This window comes from Sminthopsis crassicaudata, chromosome 3 (genome assembly GCF_048593235.1).
Source record: "Sminthopsis crassicaudata isolate SCR6 chromosome 3, ASM4859323v1, whole genome shotgun sequence".
NCBI classification, from domain to species: Eukaryota; Metazoa; Chordata; class Mammalia; order Dasyuromorphia; family Dasyuridae; genus Sminthopsis; species Sminthopsis crassicaudata.
Genome location: NC_133619.1, coordinates 327843300 through 327862347, shown reverse-complemented (window position 1 = coordinate 327862347; position 19048 = coordinate 327843300). Strand labels below are relative to the sequence as shown.

General features: G+C 37.1%; 1 protein-coding gene across 2 annotated transcripts in view; it reads left to right on the top strand.

Annotated features, from left to right (window-relative positions):
- Nucleotides 1–4355, top strand: part of GPR156 (G protein-coupled receptor 156) — a 109564-nt gene extending 105209 nt beyond the window's left edge. For both annotated transcript variants that reach the window (XM_074301334.1, XM_074301333.1), the window contains one exon: nucleotides 2552–4355. In XM_074301334.1, the coding sequence (XP_074157435.1) occupies nucleotides 2552–3913 (1362 nt within the window). In that variant the 3' untranslated portion in view covers nucleotides 3914–4355. The remainder of the gene's footprint in view (nucleotides 1–2551) is intronic.
- The last annotated feature ends 14693 nt before the right edge of the window (nucleotides 4356–19048 follow it).

The following is a 19048-nucleotide window of genomic DNA, read 5'->3' as shown; positions in this document are numbered from 1 at the left end:
CTGTTACTGTATCTTAATGAGCAATTATTAAGTACCTCTTACATATTAGGCATTAGGAGATTCAAAGACAAAAGTGAAACAATCCTTGCCTTTGAGGAGCTTTCAATCTAGAGAAGGAGACAACACATATGTATAATACTGTGTACAAAACAGATGCAACATAATTGCCAAGAGCACTCCAGGGGCCAACTGTTCTATCCTTTTGTGATGCGCTTTGTCTCACACAATTTACAATCCAAGAGCCTCAGCAGCTAGGTGGTAGAAGATAGCCCCAGTCCTGAGTTAGAAAGACTAGAGATTAACTTCTGACTTTCACTGGGACAGTTCACTTTTCACTAACGTTTCACTTGACCAGTTACTAGCTATATGACCCTGGGCAAGATATTTGATATTGTTCAACTTTAATTTTTTTTTTTTATCAATAAGAGCACTGACCTCACAGGATTCTTGTGAGGATCCAGTCAAATAACATTTTGTAAACCTTAGGTATATAAAAATTAAAAATTGTTGTTCAGTGACCATCTCCAAGAAGTTCCTTGGCTAGTAGCTGACGTTTCCAACCCCAACCTTGTTCCTCACTTACTAGATCACTATGATTTTGCTTTTCTTTTTCTTTTCAATGGAATGGGGGAGAGAAGAAAACACATTTCTATTAATTAAAAAAAAATTTAAGAGGTGAAAAAATTTGCACAAAAAAAAAATCTTAAAGTGAATTAGTGGCAGGGCTGAATTAGAACCCATGTTTTCTGATGTCACCACAGAGATCTAGCCAGGCTCAGCCTGTCCTCCAAGAGTATGCACTCCTTCCCCTTGCTCAAGTTATATCTATTTGGATCAGAGGTTATGAAAGCACCGTCCCAGCTCAGGTTTCCTTCTTTCCACACTCTTGTATCATCTCTCTTGTATTTCTAGATTGTTCAAAGAGACAGACCTTTTGCTCCTCCCTTCATCTATTTCCATAAGGATGTTCCTCAAATTCTTTATTCTGAGAAAGTGTGACTCACCCAGCCTGCCCTGGCAGGCATTAGAGAATTGCCTGGTAATCGGAGGGTTACACCAACCTTCTCTAGGTCCTGCCCATCCCCATCTGGTATTTGATACATTGGAATAGACGTAGGTAACTCAGAAGAGTAGATCCAAAGAATGTTAGTTGAAAAACACCTTAAGGATCATAGGATTAAGAGCTAGATTCTCTCATCTATTAGAAATATTTAGTCATTAAAAAGATTCATTTCATAGGGGAAGACACTGAGGCTCAGAAAAGGGAAATAGAAAATTGATTCCTATCTGGCATACAAAAAAAAAGTCATACTGCTTTTAGCCAGAATAAAAATCATTTTAAAATTTTAAGGAAATGATTTTAAGTAATTTCATAAAAAGATCATATAACCAAAAATCTCTATAGACAGTTTTAATTTAATATACTTAAAACTCAAAAGTAACAATAATAGGTTTCTTTAAAGTATAAGTATTTTGGAAGATGAGACCATAAATTCATATAATCTTTTTAAAATTCAATTCAGTAAGCATTTATTAAGTACCTACAATGTTATAGGTACCATACTCATAGTTATTAGATATATAGAGAGATAAAAATGAAACCATCACAGTCCTCAGATAGCTTTTATTCCATTCTACTAATTCACAGGATGAACCTCTTTTATGTGCATCATTTTCCTCCTTTTCATTTATCATGAGAGGAAAGGAGAGAATAATATAAACTATGATAAATACATACAAAGTAATTTCTGGGGGAAAGAGACCTAAAACTAAAGGAATCAAGAAAGGCTTGTTGTAGGATGTGGCTTTTGAACCTTGAAGGAATTCTAAGGGGTAGAGGTGAAAAGAGGATACATTCTGAAGATGGGGGAAAGAGATAGAATGGTGATTACACCAATGTTTCCAGAGTTTCAATGCTGAACCTCTTGACCAGGATGTAGAATGTAGCATTCTATTTTTTTTTAACATGGTCAATGTGGGAATTTGTTTTACATGTATATTTGTTACAAGGGTTTTATTTTTCCAGTTGTGGAGAGGTAAAGTGGTGAAAAGGAGAGAAAATTGATTTTGCTTCAATGGGAAAAAAATTAAAAATTTAAAAAAGAAATGGAAGGTCCTAAGTGGGACAATTTTGTTAGAATGAAGGAAGTCTATAGTTAGCTAAAAATAGGCTATGAACTGTTCTAGGGGGAATTATTTTTTTGAGTTCCCAGGGGTTTCCCTACAGATTCTTAGAAAGGCTTAAATATCTATATAACCTGACCTGGTAGAACTTAGTGCTCAGTTATAAAAAAGAAATCCACTCTGGAGTCAGTATACAATGAGACAGAGACAAAGACAGACAGATAAAGAGAGAAAGAGAGAGGTAGAGAATGAGAGAGACAGACACAGAAACACACAGAGACAGAGACACAGAGAGAAAGAGTAAAACAGAGAAACAGAGAAACAGAAACAGATAGAGTGACAGAGACAGAGAGTCAGAGAGTGATAAAGAGAAAAAAAAAAAAAAAACCTTTCCACTTTACTGATGTTTTGACTTTGGTTTTTACAGAAAAATGCTGTGATTGAAAGCCTCCAGGAGCAAGTGAACAATGCCAAGGAGAAACTGATGAGACTAATGTCAGGCGACTGCACCAATGATTGCCCTAATCAAGCTGCCACTCCTGTTCTTGTTCAGGGAAAGACTAGTCCAAGTGAAGCCTCTATCTATGGAGGTGTAGCAGCTGAAGGTCTTTTCAACAGTCCTTCAGATTCTAGTGGGGAGCCCTGTGCTGTCTTCCCAAACACACAATGCAGTCCAACACTCTTTACTAGTTTACAGAGCCTTAAGGATTATGTAAAAGACCAAGATTCTTCCCCACAACACCAGGAACAGATTTCTGACTCAGAAGACCTATCTAACCATTTACACTTAGAAAATACCCAGAAGCAGCAGGCTTCCCAAACTGGCATTCTGAAAGCAGAAGATCAGGAGTTGACATCCCCAAGCCAGAATCTTATATCAGATCCCAAAGCCAGTATTCTTCAGAGACAAAATCAGTTCAGAAGTTCAGTAATAGAGAAGCCATCAAAGATTAATTATGTGAGCAGTGAGATGCTTCAAGAGGTCTTACAAGAACTGAGCTTGGGCAAAGTAACTTACTCCTCTTGTTCTCCCAGTGGTCCCCAATGCCTTAGTCCCAAGATGCACCAAGAAGATAGTATTGCCCATAGTCTCCAAAAGAGATCTTTATCTAATGACATGGGCATTAGCCCGTATATGGTGAGAAGGAGAAGGGCAGCTCAGCGAGCCTCCATGCATTTCCCAGGGTCTGTGCCTTCACAAACGTGGTGCCTAATGAACAAGACAGTTTCCAAGACACAGAGTGGACTAATGGTTCAGAAGGAGAACATGTTCAACCAGGAGCTTCAGGCTGGGAATCCTGAAGGACAAAAGTCTTTTTCATGGAAATCTTCCCTGCTTGCTGCAGCCCATGGTAGCCAGAATCCTCAGGCTGAGAACAGGCAGAGCCAACGTGAAGATCATAGAACCCGAGTAAGAGTAAGAGACGGATTTCCAAATCAGTCTTCCTGCTCTAGTCATATAGAAAATCAAGTTGCCCCTATCCATTCCAGTAACCCACCAAATCTCCTCCGGCTGGAGCGACCACAATTGAGTGGTATAGGCTGGCCAGCCCTGCCTTCTCTGTGTGATTATGGAGATTCTGAGTCCAGCAGCTCTGATGAACCATTCTGTCGCTGTCATCGGCCTTATTGTGACATTTGCTTCCAGAGTTCCAGCGACTCTGGTGACAGTAGCACCTCTGAGAATGATCCTGAACCAGCACAAGGCACAGCCCACTGGGCCAAACTGTATGCCAGGTCCCACCCCATTGTGAACTTCAGAGAGGACTTGAAACCCACATTGGTATAAAAGCAGTGGAACCAGTCTATTTAGAAGGGTATGATGATGCCCTCAGAGATCTGCAGGAAAAACTTTTGCCTCTATGAGAATGGATCTAAGTTCATTCAGCAAGTAACTGTTCTGTTCATGACCAACACATTATGGGATCATGTTTTCTCTTTGTGATTCAGTCTCTCCACATATAAATTAGAATGCTGTTACCTGCCTTGTCACTACCTCATAGGGATTCCATGACAGTCCCTGATGGGATGTCTGCAAACCATTAAGCTGCTGATAGACAAATTTTAGTTCTGCCTAATAAAGAAAAAGTTCTTAACAAATAAAGTTATCCTAGGGAAGAATGTAAAGCCAGGGACAAAGAGTTCTCATTCTAAGAACTTAGTAAATAGAAGTTGAATCTCCACTTGTTGGAGATACTATATATATATATATATATATATATATATATATATATATATGTGTGTGTGTGTGTGTGTGTGTGTGTGTGTGTGTGTGTGTGTATATACATATATATATATATATATATATATATATATATATATATATATATATATGAAGTTTTCTTCTGAGGAATGTATCAAATCACATGAGATCCCTTCCTGCTCTGGGATTCTATGGTTCTATAAGGTGCTTTGAGATCTTTGGGTAAAAAATATGTATGAGTACAGAGTTTGTGTTGAAACTATATTGATTGCACTGAATTCTTTGGTGCTTGATGAATACTTATTGAATGAATGGATGAATGAATGCATAAAAATCTATGGAGTCAATTCAATGCCTATGGCACCTGAAGTTGATACTTTAGTCAGAATGGATTCTGTTTTGAGAATAAGTATACAGGCTCAAGCAATTTTTTCTATCCCAATCATTACCCTCTCTGAAAAAGGCATTGATTTTAGTGCAGGGCTAATAGAAAGCATGTTGGGCTACTGAAGATTGTACTGGCTGTCACTCATATTCTTGCCTCTCTGGCTAGAATAAGTTTATCTTTGTGCCCTTAGCATACTATAGCAGTATGGGAGGTGGGATGCCAATTAGCCTGAAAAAGAAAAGATATGGAAATTATAATCATTGTCTTTAAGTGTTTGAATGGCCATCATTGCAAGAAGGATTAGACTTGTTCCACCTGGCCCCAGAAGGAGGAACTAGGATGAAAGATAAAGAGAGACCAATTTTGATTCAGTGGAAGAAAAAATGTACTGATAATTAGGGTTGTCCCCAAAATCAAATGGGCTGCCTTGGGAGTTGACAGGTTCTTCTCCATTCTTGAAAGTCTTTCACTAGAGGCTGTTTTACCACTTGTTTGGTATGTCAGAGAAGGCATTCCTGTTCTGGCTTAGACCAGATAGATTCCAATTCTGACTCTTTGAAATTATGAATAAGGCAAAATTTGTCTTTGATTTCTTTCTATCCTTTCAGCCATTTTCCTCATTGTTCCATGTAGTAACTTCATAATATCCTCTGGTTTCCCTAGCCATTCATCAAAACACATGCTAAATAAACTTAAACAACACCTTTCTTATTCAATCTAACTCCATTCTGTATTCATTTCTTTGAGACTCCTGATTTCCCAATGTCAGTATCACTTATGGTAGACTTGGATATTAACTCTTTTAGAGTGAACTGGGTCTTTCATGAATGGCATGGAAGATATTTCTAGGCAGGGAAGCTTTATACCACCTAAGGGAGTTTTTCCTCCAGCTATATACAAGGCCAGTTCCTGAACATTTCCTATCCTGTGGAACAAGTAACAGGAAGGAAAAGAGAAAAGGGGAGAGGAGTGGAAAGAAGAGGAAAAGAAAGGAATATGTGTGAGAGAGAGTCTTTGCATATTTACTCATCTGTGGCAAGAGGAAAGGGAAGGGGGAAAAAAGCTTTGATTTAGAGAGAAGAAAAGAAAATCTGAGTAGCTTGGGCTGGGGCTATAGGGTGGGATGAGGGAAAGATGGGAAAAATGGGAAAGCTACAGTAGAACATTTTTCTTCTCCTGTATACTAGGGCAGCAAAGAATGTGACTATTTCCTTATGGGGCGGGGTAAGGGGGAGAATCCCTTCATAGGATCAAAGGATCATGGAATTAGCATTATGAGATACCTTAGAGACTTATCTAGTTCCATCCTCTCATTTTACAGAGCAACTGGACAAATCATTTTATCTTTCCCTATCTATAAAATAAGAATAATAACAACCTCTATATTGCAGAGTTGTGAGTCTCAGAGATTAAAAAGCTGATCTCAAACCCTAAAGTGTTACATAAATGGTAGCTATCATTACTACTAAGTGGGGAGTGTAACATTACTGGATGGGGAAACTGAAGTCTGAATTGGTTAAATGGCTTGTTCAGGATCATATAGTTTGTATTTGTGTTAAGAGTTGAACCTTGATCTTCCTAATTCCAAACCTAACACTCTATTCACAATACCAGTCTGTTTTCTGATTCCTTGCCTTCACCTGGATGTATGTAACCACATTATGGGAAGCTAGCTGAGCAACAGGGAGAGACTCTACTTGCTAGCTTCCCTGAACAGTCTTATTTGCGGACCTAGTTGGTTACTGAATGTGTATGTTTCTATGCATGTGTATGCATTTGAGTGTAAATATGTAAAAAGAAGTTTCTGCCATTTTGGCTCTGTGCAGTGTGGGAATGTGGTTTTTGACAACTAGTAAGGGATATATGAAGAACATCATGACACTGTGTAAAAAGCACAGGATTCTATTAGAGCCAGAGGACCTGAGTTCAGATCTCAGCTCTGCTACCTACTACTACCTGGATTCAGGTTCCTCGTCTGTAAAATAACAGGGAGCAAATTAAATGGTCTATGAGTCCCTACTTACTCCAATAAGTATCCCAGGATCTTATACTTAGACTGTCATTTTCTTCCTAAAAATTCTTGAAGACTAATGTTCTGAATCAATGGTCTAAGAACAACTTTCCTGAGCTATCATGTCACTGTTATTTATTTTTCTTTAAACCATGAACTGACTTTATAAGTTATTATGTGTGGGTTTGTAGTTCCTAACCATTTTGTTCTTATATTGTTTGAGCTGTAGTTTAATAAAAAGAGAAACCATTTTCCAAGGCTGGTTTCATTTCAAATCCTAACCTCAGGCCAAGGAGACATTGGGATGCCACAAGAAGAAGTGGTCAGGGCTCTCCCAATCCCTAATCTATCCAATGTTAACATGCCTATTTTTTTGCTCAATAGTCTCCCTGAGAGGCTCCTAAATCCCTCAGGCATTATAACCCAGAATGATTTCCATTGAAATCCTCCTTATTCTTCATGGCCCATTGTGGGGTCATGACCTTCTTCTCCATGAAATATTCCCCATTCTTGCTGACCAAAAGTGATTCCTTTCTCCATAAATTCCTCCTCCCTTCCTACTGAATTTTTCCTATATACTGGTCCCACTCTAACTGATTTTATAGCCCCAGGTGAATATGCCTTTAGTTCCTACTGATCTATAAACTCCTTGAATACAGAATGGGATAATTTTTTTATCTTTGCATCTCATCTAGTGTCTATCATGATACTTTCCACATATAAAGTAGTTGATAAATATTTGTTGGACTAACGCAAATTGAGACTCTTACCTCACAACCTTACCTATTTATGAAATGCTTACTATATGTAAATCACTGTGCTAGGCAGTAAGAAGTGGGGTACAAATATCATAAAATTATAGGAACATAGATGTAGAGCTAGACATTAGTCTAACCCTTTCATTTTTACTGATGAAGAAATTGAGGACCAGAGAAATTAACCAATTTGCCTAACATAAAACTAAGTCGTAGATTCTGCTCTCAAAGAATTGATAATTTAGATTTGGGGAGAGGAAGTGACACATACTCAAATAAATATAAGGCAAAATAGATCATAAGAGCCTGCCTTGGGGGTCACGGTATCTGGGCACTAGAATCTAATGCACAGCATATTGTTCAAAAAATATTTTTATTAAAATATCCATCAAATATCTTTTCTTCTATGTAATCAGATTTAAAAACTATTAAACACTACAATTTACCTCCCCCTTAAGGCTATCTCTCCCAATCAGTTGTTGACTCCCTACCCATTGCCACTTACTTACTTACAATTTACCACCATTCAGTGAGAAAGCTCTTGATCATTTCTCATCTAGTCTATTAGTGCCAGTCTTAAAGGAATGATTTCATGGTAGATCCTATGTATCTGATTGTTTAAGGCTTTTATAGTAATCAGGAGAGAAAATCCAGTGGCACAGCCCAAGTCTCAATTTAGTGAAATATGTAAGAGAGGTACAGAACAAGGCAAATTATGACTGTTAATTTTCCAGGATGCTCTTGAGCCATGCTTGGGCAAGTCATGAAACCAAACATGATTCTGACTTCAACCATCTTGGTCCAATTGCTTGGAGAATCGTATTGCAAGTTGTGAAGCATAACTTGATATTGATATTACTTCCTGCTCCTTGATGCTGGAAATCTGTATCTTCTAATCTCCAAAGAATCAAATTCAGCTTAAGCAAACCAATCACTCTGTGCTTGCTATGCAGTGGGCACTGTCCAAGGTCCTGGGGAGGCAAAGAAAAGAAAAAATGGCCCCTCCTTTTCAAGGAGCTTCCAGTCTAATGAGGAGAAATAACATATATGTATATATATGCATATGTATGCATATAGAGGAAAGAGAGAGGGGGGAAATAAGAAAGGGAGGGAGAGAGGAGAGAGGGGGGCAAAGGAGAAAAGAAGAAAGGGGGACATAGGGAGGAGGAGATGGAGAATGGAAAAGGAGATAGAAGTGTGAGAAAGGGTTGAAGGGGAATAGAGAAAGAGAGGGAGTGGAGAGCAAGAGAAAAAAGAAGGAGGTAAAAGGAAAGAGGAAAAAAGCATGGAGGAGTGAAAGAAGAGGGAAAGGGAGAGAGATAAAATATGAGTGTACATATATAAGCGTGTGTGTGTATATATATATATATATATACATATATACACATACACTTATACATATATATGTAATATATGTATATATATTGAATTTTGCCTCAGACACTTAGTAGCCATTTGTCACTTAAGTTTTCTGGGTCTCAGTTTCCTAATCTATAAAATGAGAGGGTTGAATTCAATGATTTCAATGGATAAATCTATAATCTTATGACTCAGTTCATTATTAGGGTCAGAGATAAAGCAGAAATGCCCATGGCATATTGTGTAATATGCTATTTTAAGTTTTGACAGACTCTCCAAATGTAGGCCAGTATTTCCCAACCCTCTTCAGTCTTTGAAACACCTTTAGATGTCTTAATAGTTTCAGGCACGCACAGACTCTAGGGAGGGGCAGTTGGATCTATCATCACAGAGTTGCTTCTTCCGAATGGCTCAGTGAATCTTTCAGAAAGGACCAATGAGACTGCTAACAAAAACAATCATTCTCTTCCACAGGGAACCCCTGTGGCACAGTGGAAAAAGCACACGATTTGGAGACATTACCTGAGTTTGAATCCTCACTTTAATACTTACTACAAAATTCTCTGAACTTTACATTCTTATTTGTAAAAAGGAATAACTTGGGACCAGATGATCTCTAAGGTCCCCTCAAGTTCTAACTTTTGATTTTCTGATTCATAAAGCTCAGTGAGAGACACTGTGACGTAATGGTAAGAAGGCAGCACTTTAGGTCATAAGCTCTGGGTTCAGTCTCATAACCTTGTAAACTTTTTTTTATTAATTTTATAATTATAACATTTTTGACAGTACATATGCAAAGGTAATTTTTTACAACATTATCCCTTGCACTCCCTTCTGTTCCAAATTTTCTCCTCCTTCCCTCCACCCCCTCCCCTAGATGGTAGGCATTCCCATACATATTAAATATGTTATAGCATATCCTAGATACAATATATAACCTTGTAAACTTAAAAATTATTTGAACTTGGATAAGTCTCTAAGCCTTATCTTCCTTACCTATAAAATGGGGACAGTCATAATACATTGCTTATTTTACAGGGTTACTGTGAAAAAAACAACAACACTGTATACATGTGAGCTTATTAAGTACTATTATAGAGGAATAGGGGAGTATTATAGTACTATTATAGAGGAATGGGTATCACTGACTACACAAACCTCCACCACCACCACCACCACTACCATGCTAGAAACTAGTACTCTCAAGCCAAAAGGTCAGAAAAATAACTAATTACTTATTGTCAAGAGACAGCATGAAATACAGCCTTGGGTTCATTTCGCACTTCAAACACTGGCTGTGTGGTCATAGGCCAGTCATATGAGCCTCAATTTCTGCATCTATAAAATGGAGATAAAAATAGCTATATCATTTACCTGTGTGGCAAGACTCACACAGTTGGATATAATGATCAGGTTTTGTTTCTACTTTTTTAAAGAGAAACCTCAGGGCAGCTAGGTGGTGCACCAGCCTTGAAGTCAGGACTCCTGAGTTCAAATGTGACTCAGACATTTAACACTATATTTGAAATCAGAAAAATCTTGAGTTCAAATCTTGTCTCAGACATTAATTAGCTAATTACCCTGGGCAAAGTGACTTGCTCTCTCTATCCTCCATTTCTTTCTCTGCAAAATGGAGATAAGAAGAGCATTTACTTAACAGGACTGTTGTAATCTTTGATATCAAAACAAATGAAAAATATACATAAAGGATTGCAAATCTTAAAGTGCTATATCGATTTTACCTATTATCTTCATTATTATTTCTTATGAAAATAATAGTACCTATGAGAGTCACATGAGATGATTTTGCAAACCTTAAATCCTATGTAAATTATTTTTATTACTTATTACATATTATTTGTTGCTATTTACAAAATAATGGAGAAGTTTAGAAAGAAACCTAAGGGTCTAAGACTTCCTGTTACTGTCTGAGACCCATTTGTTTCTGGTTTTTACACAAAGTTTTTCTTCCTTTGTTCTCAACTTATTCCTGAGAGTCAGTCCTTTAAAAAAAAAAAACAAAAAAAAAAAAAACTGGCATAACAGGAAGAAACTTTATTTTACTTTGCCAGCAAAAGTGAGGAAAGAACAACAGGTATTTACTCTACTGTAAGTCCTACCAAAATTCTTAGAAATGAAATCTCTCAGGGATCTGAACTTGGCAAACTGCATGGTTTGAATAGTGCATTTGCCTTGGGGCTCAAAAGCTGGAAGATACCCAGAGAATGGGGTATTGTTGAAAAGTCAGTGAAATGAGAATGAATTTGGGGCACAGGCAGTATTAGCAATTCTAGTGCAAGCAGCATCCTCAAATCAAATTAATTTTTAAGACAAATTCAATAGAGGTTAGAGGAACTCTCAAGGAGAAACCTAAGACACTTTGATATAAGGCTCAGTGGAACGGAATTGAAAAGTATTTGTTAAACTCTTACTCTATGAACATATTGTGCTAAGTACCGGGAATAAAAATAGAAAATTGAAAGTTGTTGTTTATGATATGTTCACATTCTAATTGGAAAGACAACACGTAAAGGAGAGTTTTTATTCATTTTCAATTCATGGTAAATGGAAAAGCCAAATAGAATTTATGCAGGTAAAGGAACAGGACATATGGCAAATCTAAGGACCTTATAGAATAAGAGTAAGAAAGAATGATCTTGGGCCATCAGAAGATTATTGATATTGAACCACATCTGATCAGGATAGAGCCAAACTGGTCTGGGGAAGAGTTCACCTAGGTGTCATGCATCCATGCCTTCTTTTTTTAACTAATCACTCTTGAGAACTAGGTGCTACCTACTGTTATCAGCATCTTGGAGAAAAATCTGTTTTCTCCCACCTTAGCTACAGCTCTGATTTAAGGAGTGGGAATGTTTTATTTTCTCTGCTATACGACGTGGGCCACATTATGGTCACCAACGTATTCCATAGAAAAGAAAATGAATTCTAACCAGAGTAAAGTTTTAAGTAGGTGGTACTTCTGTACAATACTATTTCTTTAAGAAAAATGAGCTGATCTGTTTCTGTGTGTTGAGAAATTCTTTTCATTGGAGGATCAAAACATCCCAGGGCTAGAACAAGGAATTTAGGGAGGCTATCTTGTTAATCCCCTTCATTTCAGAAGGATCTCAAATCTACAACCTCCTGAACAGCTAAGAATATCTCCTATTTTTAAAGATTCCCATCAACCCCAGCTATAATTCTCTCAAATCTACCCCTACTGGGTCATATATAGTGCTGAACAAAAGCCTTGAGAACTCTCAAGAGAAAAAAAGACAGAATACAGACAAATCCCAAATGAGTTGGGTATGAGACTTTAGGAGATTATGAGGGTCATTAATTTGATTAGATATACTATTGCTCAATAGTCTTTGATGATTGCCCTTTGTCGATAGGATCAAGGTCAAATCCTTCAGCCTGGCCTTCAAGACCTTCCATAACCTGGCATCTTTTTTTCCCTGCTGTTTTTCCTCATACTTTGCATTCCAGCCACCCTTCTTTGCTTGTTACCTATCCCCTGAAAATAAGTTGTATTTTCCCACATCCATGGTTTTAATCGAGATATTTTTATTTGCCTGAAATGACCTATTCACTCTTTTCTGGCTTTCTAAATCTTCTGTACTTCTAATGCCATTTTCTCCCTAAAGCCTTCCTTACTATCTTAGTTCAGAGAGGATAGAAACATCCTTTGAGTTTCCATAGCAATTACAATTATATGATGGCTTTCCATGAACCACAATATGCAGATAATTATTTTATGAGTTCAGAGAACAAAAGTATGGAAAACCACAATATACAAAATATTAAAGTTTCGGTCTTATGTTTCCTTGAAATAGCTTTTATGCTACTTTTTTATTGGCAATGTGCTATCACTTCCTCACACTTACTATTCATTTCTCCACTGCCCTTTGGGTGACCTAGTGGCAAATCCATTATGCTATCAGAGCAAGGAGTGACCTGAGGCTTTGGGGTATATTGGAAAAATAACTGGATGTGGAATCAAAGGACATGGGTGTAGATATGTGTGTTAGAACGATCTTCAATAGTCTCAGAAGAGTCGATTATTAAATTTTCAGTGTATTTACAACTCAGAAATCAGGAAAACACTACAAATCAGGGCTTTAATCTTTGGGTTTTTTTTTATTATCTAGACTTTAAAGAGTGATAGAAAAATATTATTATTACTGGTTAAGCTTAAAAGCATACAGTACTCATTCTCCCCTTTTCTCCAGAGCTGGTCATTAAAAACCTACCATCATACTACTACATGGGAATGGATCCTGACTATAGACGTTGAACAGGTTATTTAACCTCTCAGTTTTCTCATTGGCAAAATGATGGTATTGTTGTTCAGTTGTTTCAGTCATGTCCAATTCCTTGTGAACTCAGGAACATTTAAGTTTCCTGACTCCAGACCTGACATTCTTATCCACTGTGACACCTAGCTGCCCTTGTTGAACTAGAGCAGTGGTCCTCAAACTTTTTAAATAGGGGGCCAGTTTACTGTCCCTTAGACTGTGGGAGGGCTGGACTATAGTAAAAACAAAACCTCCCACTCTGTCTCTACCCCTCAGCCCATTTGCCATAACCTGGCAGGCCGCATAAACGTCCTCAGCCCGCTGCATCTGGCCCAGGGCCGTAGTTTGAGAACCCCTGAACTAGATTAAAGTCTCTTCCAGTAGTTCTAAGTCTGTGATCCTGTGATAACTTATGTGCTTCATTGGGACCTCCACAATATTAAGAGATCTAGAAGAAAGCTCCCAAAATGTTTAATAGATGCCCATGAGGAATACATGGAGGGAAAAGGTCAAGACTCAAATGACATGTCTTGTAAAGTGCTTTCCAAACCCTAAAAATTCTATGTAAATGTTAAGTGCAAGGTTGTCCAAGATGAGAATTCAATTTTAAAAACATTTAAGTGCTTTGTAAAAAAGAATTGTAAACTATAAACGACCATAAGAAAACATACATCAACACATTAATACTAAGAAAAATGCATATTAACATCACTCTGAGATTTCACCTTACACTTTCATTTTGGCAAAGATGACCAAAAAAATAAAGAGGTACAGTCAGTATTGTAGGAGTTCAGAGAAGAGATGCACAATAATACAATGTGGTAGAAGTGTAAACTGGCTGGATTTCTTCAGACTATAAATTTAAAATTCTGCAAGAAATGTGACTAGATTGTTCATATCCTTCCACCTAGTATTTGTAGTACTCTAAGACCATGAAAATAAAAGCTGTAAACAAAAACTGACTGGAAAAAAACACAATATTATACTAATACAAAAATATTATTTTGTGGTGATAAATGATAAATTTTGAGAAATCAGAGAAGCCTGAGAAGATTTGTATGAACTAAGGCAGTGAAAAAAACAGAAGCGAAAGAACAATATATACAGATAAGAATAACAATATAAATAAATTCTATGAAAATTGAATTATTCTTTAAAAATCAATAAAGGTCCCTGAAAACAGTGAAAGATGTCTCCTGACTCTCAGTGCAGAGGTAGAGAGAGTAAAGAAAAATACTGTATACATCAGCAGACTCGGTCACTGTAAACAACTGTAAAGTTTAATTTTTTTCTTTGTTGCAGGAGAGGGATCAATCTGGAAACAGGGAAAGAAGTATCAGTGATATAATAAAAATTAGGGAATCAATAAAATTGATAAATAAAATAAGTCTGTATCTGGGAGAATTATGTAATTTTCCCAATTTAATCTATTTTATTTCTCCTATGCATTTCTGGACCCAATTCATAGTCTGTCTTCCATGCCTTTTCCAGATATAAATTTTCATTAACTAACCCAATGAACTTCCTGTGCAACTGGATGCCAAGGTCTGAATGATAAGCATTGGTTTTTCTGTACTTAGTTTTGCTCCTTTGAATTTTTAGGTCAATAACTATATATCTCATGTACAAAGTTCTGCCATATGTTGAGGTCTCATTCAATCAACACAATAGCATCAATAAATAGGAGTATCTGAAAATGCACACCATCTATTAAGACTCTCTCTTCCACTTTGTCTTTTTAGAAAACATCCTTTTTGACTATAACAAATTCTTTTGGCAAGCATGTATCTCCCTGTTTTATGCCTCATTTCAGGTTGGCAATCAGAAGATCATTTTTAAAAATAGCATTTTATTTTTCCAATTACATGTAAAGATAATTTTAAACATTTATTTAAAAAAAATTTTGAGTTCCAAATTTTCTCTCTTCCCTCTCTCCCTCAGGATCATTTTGAACTGTTATCTCTCTGGTGGAATTTATCAATAAATTTTGTATGATTTTAACCTGTCCAAACAGACCATTGTTATTAGAAGTTGTCCCTTGAAGTCCTCATTTTTGCCCCAAAGTTAAATGCTTCTTTTAGACAATAAATAATAAACACCACGAAATTGTAGATTTTCTTCATCTTTTGACCAATATAATTACAAATATGTGGTCTGATCAAAAGAATGATTTTCTCTCTTTTCCTTTATTGATATCTTCTTTTTCAATATCACCTTCATTTCTAAATATATCTCTCCTCCTCTCTTCCCTCATAACCATCCTTTGCAACAAAGAATAGAAAAGCTGATCCATACCTTACCTGAATTTGATAGTATATACAAAGTACTGCTGCCATCTTCCCCCACATCTACAAAGAAGGAAAGGAGTTGCCTAAGGGATCATTTCCAAATAGCATTTTTAAGTTTTAAAGTGCCATGGGACTGTAACATGTTATTATTCATTTGGCAATTAATTATATATTGCCTTGATATCTCTTTATTGAAATTTTTGGTCATTTTTATTCCAATATTCTGTTTAACTGGTATAGAGAATTCTGGGTGAGGAATCTCCCTATTTTGATGCAGATTAGGATAGTCTTCAGTGTCCCAGTTTCTTCAGATACTGAAAGCTTAGAACTTGACCAGGTTCAAACAGTCCTCATATGTGTCAGAGGTCACCCAGCTTTATCCACCACCTGAATTTGTCTATTGAATTGTGGTTTTTAAAAAAGCAAACCTTTTATTGTGATTTAACTTTTTCAAATGTCTCTACAATTAGATTGTTAGTTCCATGAGTCCAGGCACTCGTACCCTAAGCTTATTTTGTACCCTCACAGTACTAAGTGCCTGTACACAAAAGGTGCTAAATGATTATTTTATTTCATTTAGACTAACAGTATTCAAAAAGATTTTCCTGCAGCCATTTCTCCCCAATTGTAATTTGCTTTCTATGTTGCTCTTGAAATCTTCAGTGACTCCCTATTACCATACTAAATAAAGTTAATACTTTCAGCCTGACATTCTAAGTTCTTCATGATCCAGTACTACCTTGTCTTTCCAATGTTTTCTACATTATTCCTCTCTATGTATTCTATACTTCAGTCAAATTGAGCTATTCTTTGTCCCCTGAACATGCACAATCCTCTTCTGATTCCATGCTTCAGTTCCTGCTATTTCTTTTGCTTTTTTAGTCTGTTGAATTAATTGTCATCCTTTGTGGTTCATTTCAATATTGCCTCCTCCATAAAGAACTGCCTAGACTCCCTTTTTTCAATTTTATCAGTAATGCCCTTTCCCCTTGTATCTCACTGAATACTTTATTTTATTAATGCTTACTGTACTCACTGTGTAATATGATCTATTACAATTATTTACATTTGTTTCTTTCCCTCCTCCAAATCCCCTAAACTATAAGCTCTCTGATGTCAGGGACTATCTTTTATAAATGGATGAATAAATGAATGAAAAAACTTTTATTAAGGGTTTATTATGTGCTAAGCACTGTACTAAGTGTAAAATGTTGGGGGTGGAGGGAGGTGAAACAAATACAAGAAGCCAAACAGTTCCTGATATCCAAGGAGCTTACTTTCTTTTTCTTTTCTTTTTAGTTTTAGTTTTAATTTGTTAACTAAAGCAAGCATTTCCACAACATAGTACAATAGAAAAATGATTGTACATGAAACTATAAATCCATTATGCACAACTTGAAATTCCTTTCATATATACAACAAATTATCATGTAAATTATTTCCCTCCATTTTTTTCCTGCCCTCCTCCATCCCCTGCTCTAGAGATGGTTACCATTAAATATGAATAAGTAGAGAGAAAGAGACAGACAAACAGATATTTATAGGCATATATAGAGATATAAAAAGATATGGATAGATAAATATGTAAAATTATTCTCTATATACTTCTATTTATCAATTTTTTCTCTAGATTCAGATAGTGTCATCCTTCATATGTCCTTTATGGGTAGTATGGCTATTTATAGTAGACAAAATAATTTATTCACTAGGAGCTTACATTCTATAGGGAGAGGGGAGAACATGAAGGGGAGTGATGACCAGGGAAAAGCCTTTTGATGGAAAAAATTTCAAGTAAGATGAATGAAGCTATAGAGAAATAGATTGACCCACCTATCCAGGGATAATGGCAGAGCTGATTTGATCATGGTTCATGGTTCCAGAACTAGGTCAATGGAGCAGAGGAATATGTCTGAGGGATTTTCCCAGAACAATGGTCCAGAAATGGCAGGCACCAATCAGAAAAGCAGAGTCTCTAAAACATTGGATCTCTCCCAGTACCTAGCACAGTGCTTTTTTTTTTTTTTTTTTTTAACAATCAACCCTAAATAAATTTTTGTAAATCAATCAATCCAGTCCTAAGAAAAAGAAAGTCCATGGTTGCCCTGGAAACTAGCCAACCATATCTTCATTCCTGATTTTCTGTTTGTCTAGCTCACAGATCATAAGATTTAGGACTAGAAGGGAGCCTAGAGGTCATGTAGTCCAGTCCCCTCAATTTACAGGTAAGGAAACTGATACTCAGATAGTTAGAGGGCTTGACACTGATGAGTAATTAAGCCAGATTTCTTGATACCAAATCCAACACTCTTTCCACTATTCCATGCCATCTAGCAATATCACCAAAAGGAATTTGGCACTATCGCTCCCTCATGATTATGAGGCAGCAGTTTAGGTTTGTCATCTCAGACTGCTGTCTCTTGTCAGGAAAGAAGTAAACAGCTTACAGACTCCAGCTGCAGACAGGCTGAGGGACTTTGTAATGCAATGGACTAAAATAGCAAAATAACAGAACCCCAAAGCTTAAAGCTTCCGGGAAGACCCTTAGAAAAGCAACGTTACCAAATAACTGCTGTCCTAAACACTGTCCCAGAACCTCAGGGCCAGCAAGGACCAGCCTGGTCCTGCCCCTACCCCCACTGCTGTTGCTGCTACTCCTGCTGCTGTTGCCATGAGACTATGGTAGAGAACTGGAAACAGGATATAAGTCTGTCAACACATTCTTCTGACGTCATCAGCTGAGTGTGGGTACTTTGCAGACAGGGGATAAAGGGCACGTCAATGGAGTGAAGCCATATGTCATATTTCCGGCAGCAATCCCATCTCTCCTAAATTGCAAATGTCTTATGCCCAGACAACCTTGCCCTCATGCCTTTCCCTTCCTCCCCTGCCCCATTCCCACCCTTGTGTTTTTGTTATTGCTCCAGGTGGGAAGCTTGTAATTGCAGACACTGACAGTCCCAGGTCTGCTGTCATGGCTTCTTTCTTGGTGGCCATGAAGTCTGCTGGCTCACTGCTACTGCTGAATGCTGCCAGGTCCTCATAATAGCCCTATGAGGTAGGTGCTTGCGTATTACCCTTAAGATTTAAGGCAAAGGTAATAAGCTAAGCCTATAGAGCTAAAAGTCACCAAGTCCACTCCTCTCATTTTACAGATAAGGAAACTGAGTTCTAGGGAAATTCACATAATTACTAAGTATCTGAAGTAGAATTCTAATTCAGATTTTCCAGACTCCAGGCTAGTACTTTAATCCACTATGCCATGATGCCTCCCTGGGCCTTATAGCTCTAAATTCATAGAATAATATGAGTCTATGTATTTCCACTAGGTTTGCTATCTCTTCTCTCCATTACCAAACTAGTTGAAAGTTAATAAAATTGGGGGCAGCTAAGTGGCGCAGTGGATAGAGCACCAGCCTTGAATTCAGGAGGACCCCAGTTCAAATCTGGTCTCAGACACTTAACACTTCCTAGCTATGTGACCCTGGGCAAGTCACTTAACCCCAGCCTCAGGGGAAAAAAAAAAAAAAAAAAGAAAGAAAAAAAAAAGAAAGAAAGTTAATAAAATTTGGATTCCTGTGCAACTTTATGCTTAACAGTAAATGAACTCCTTCTATAAGGAGGA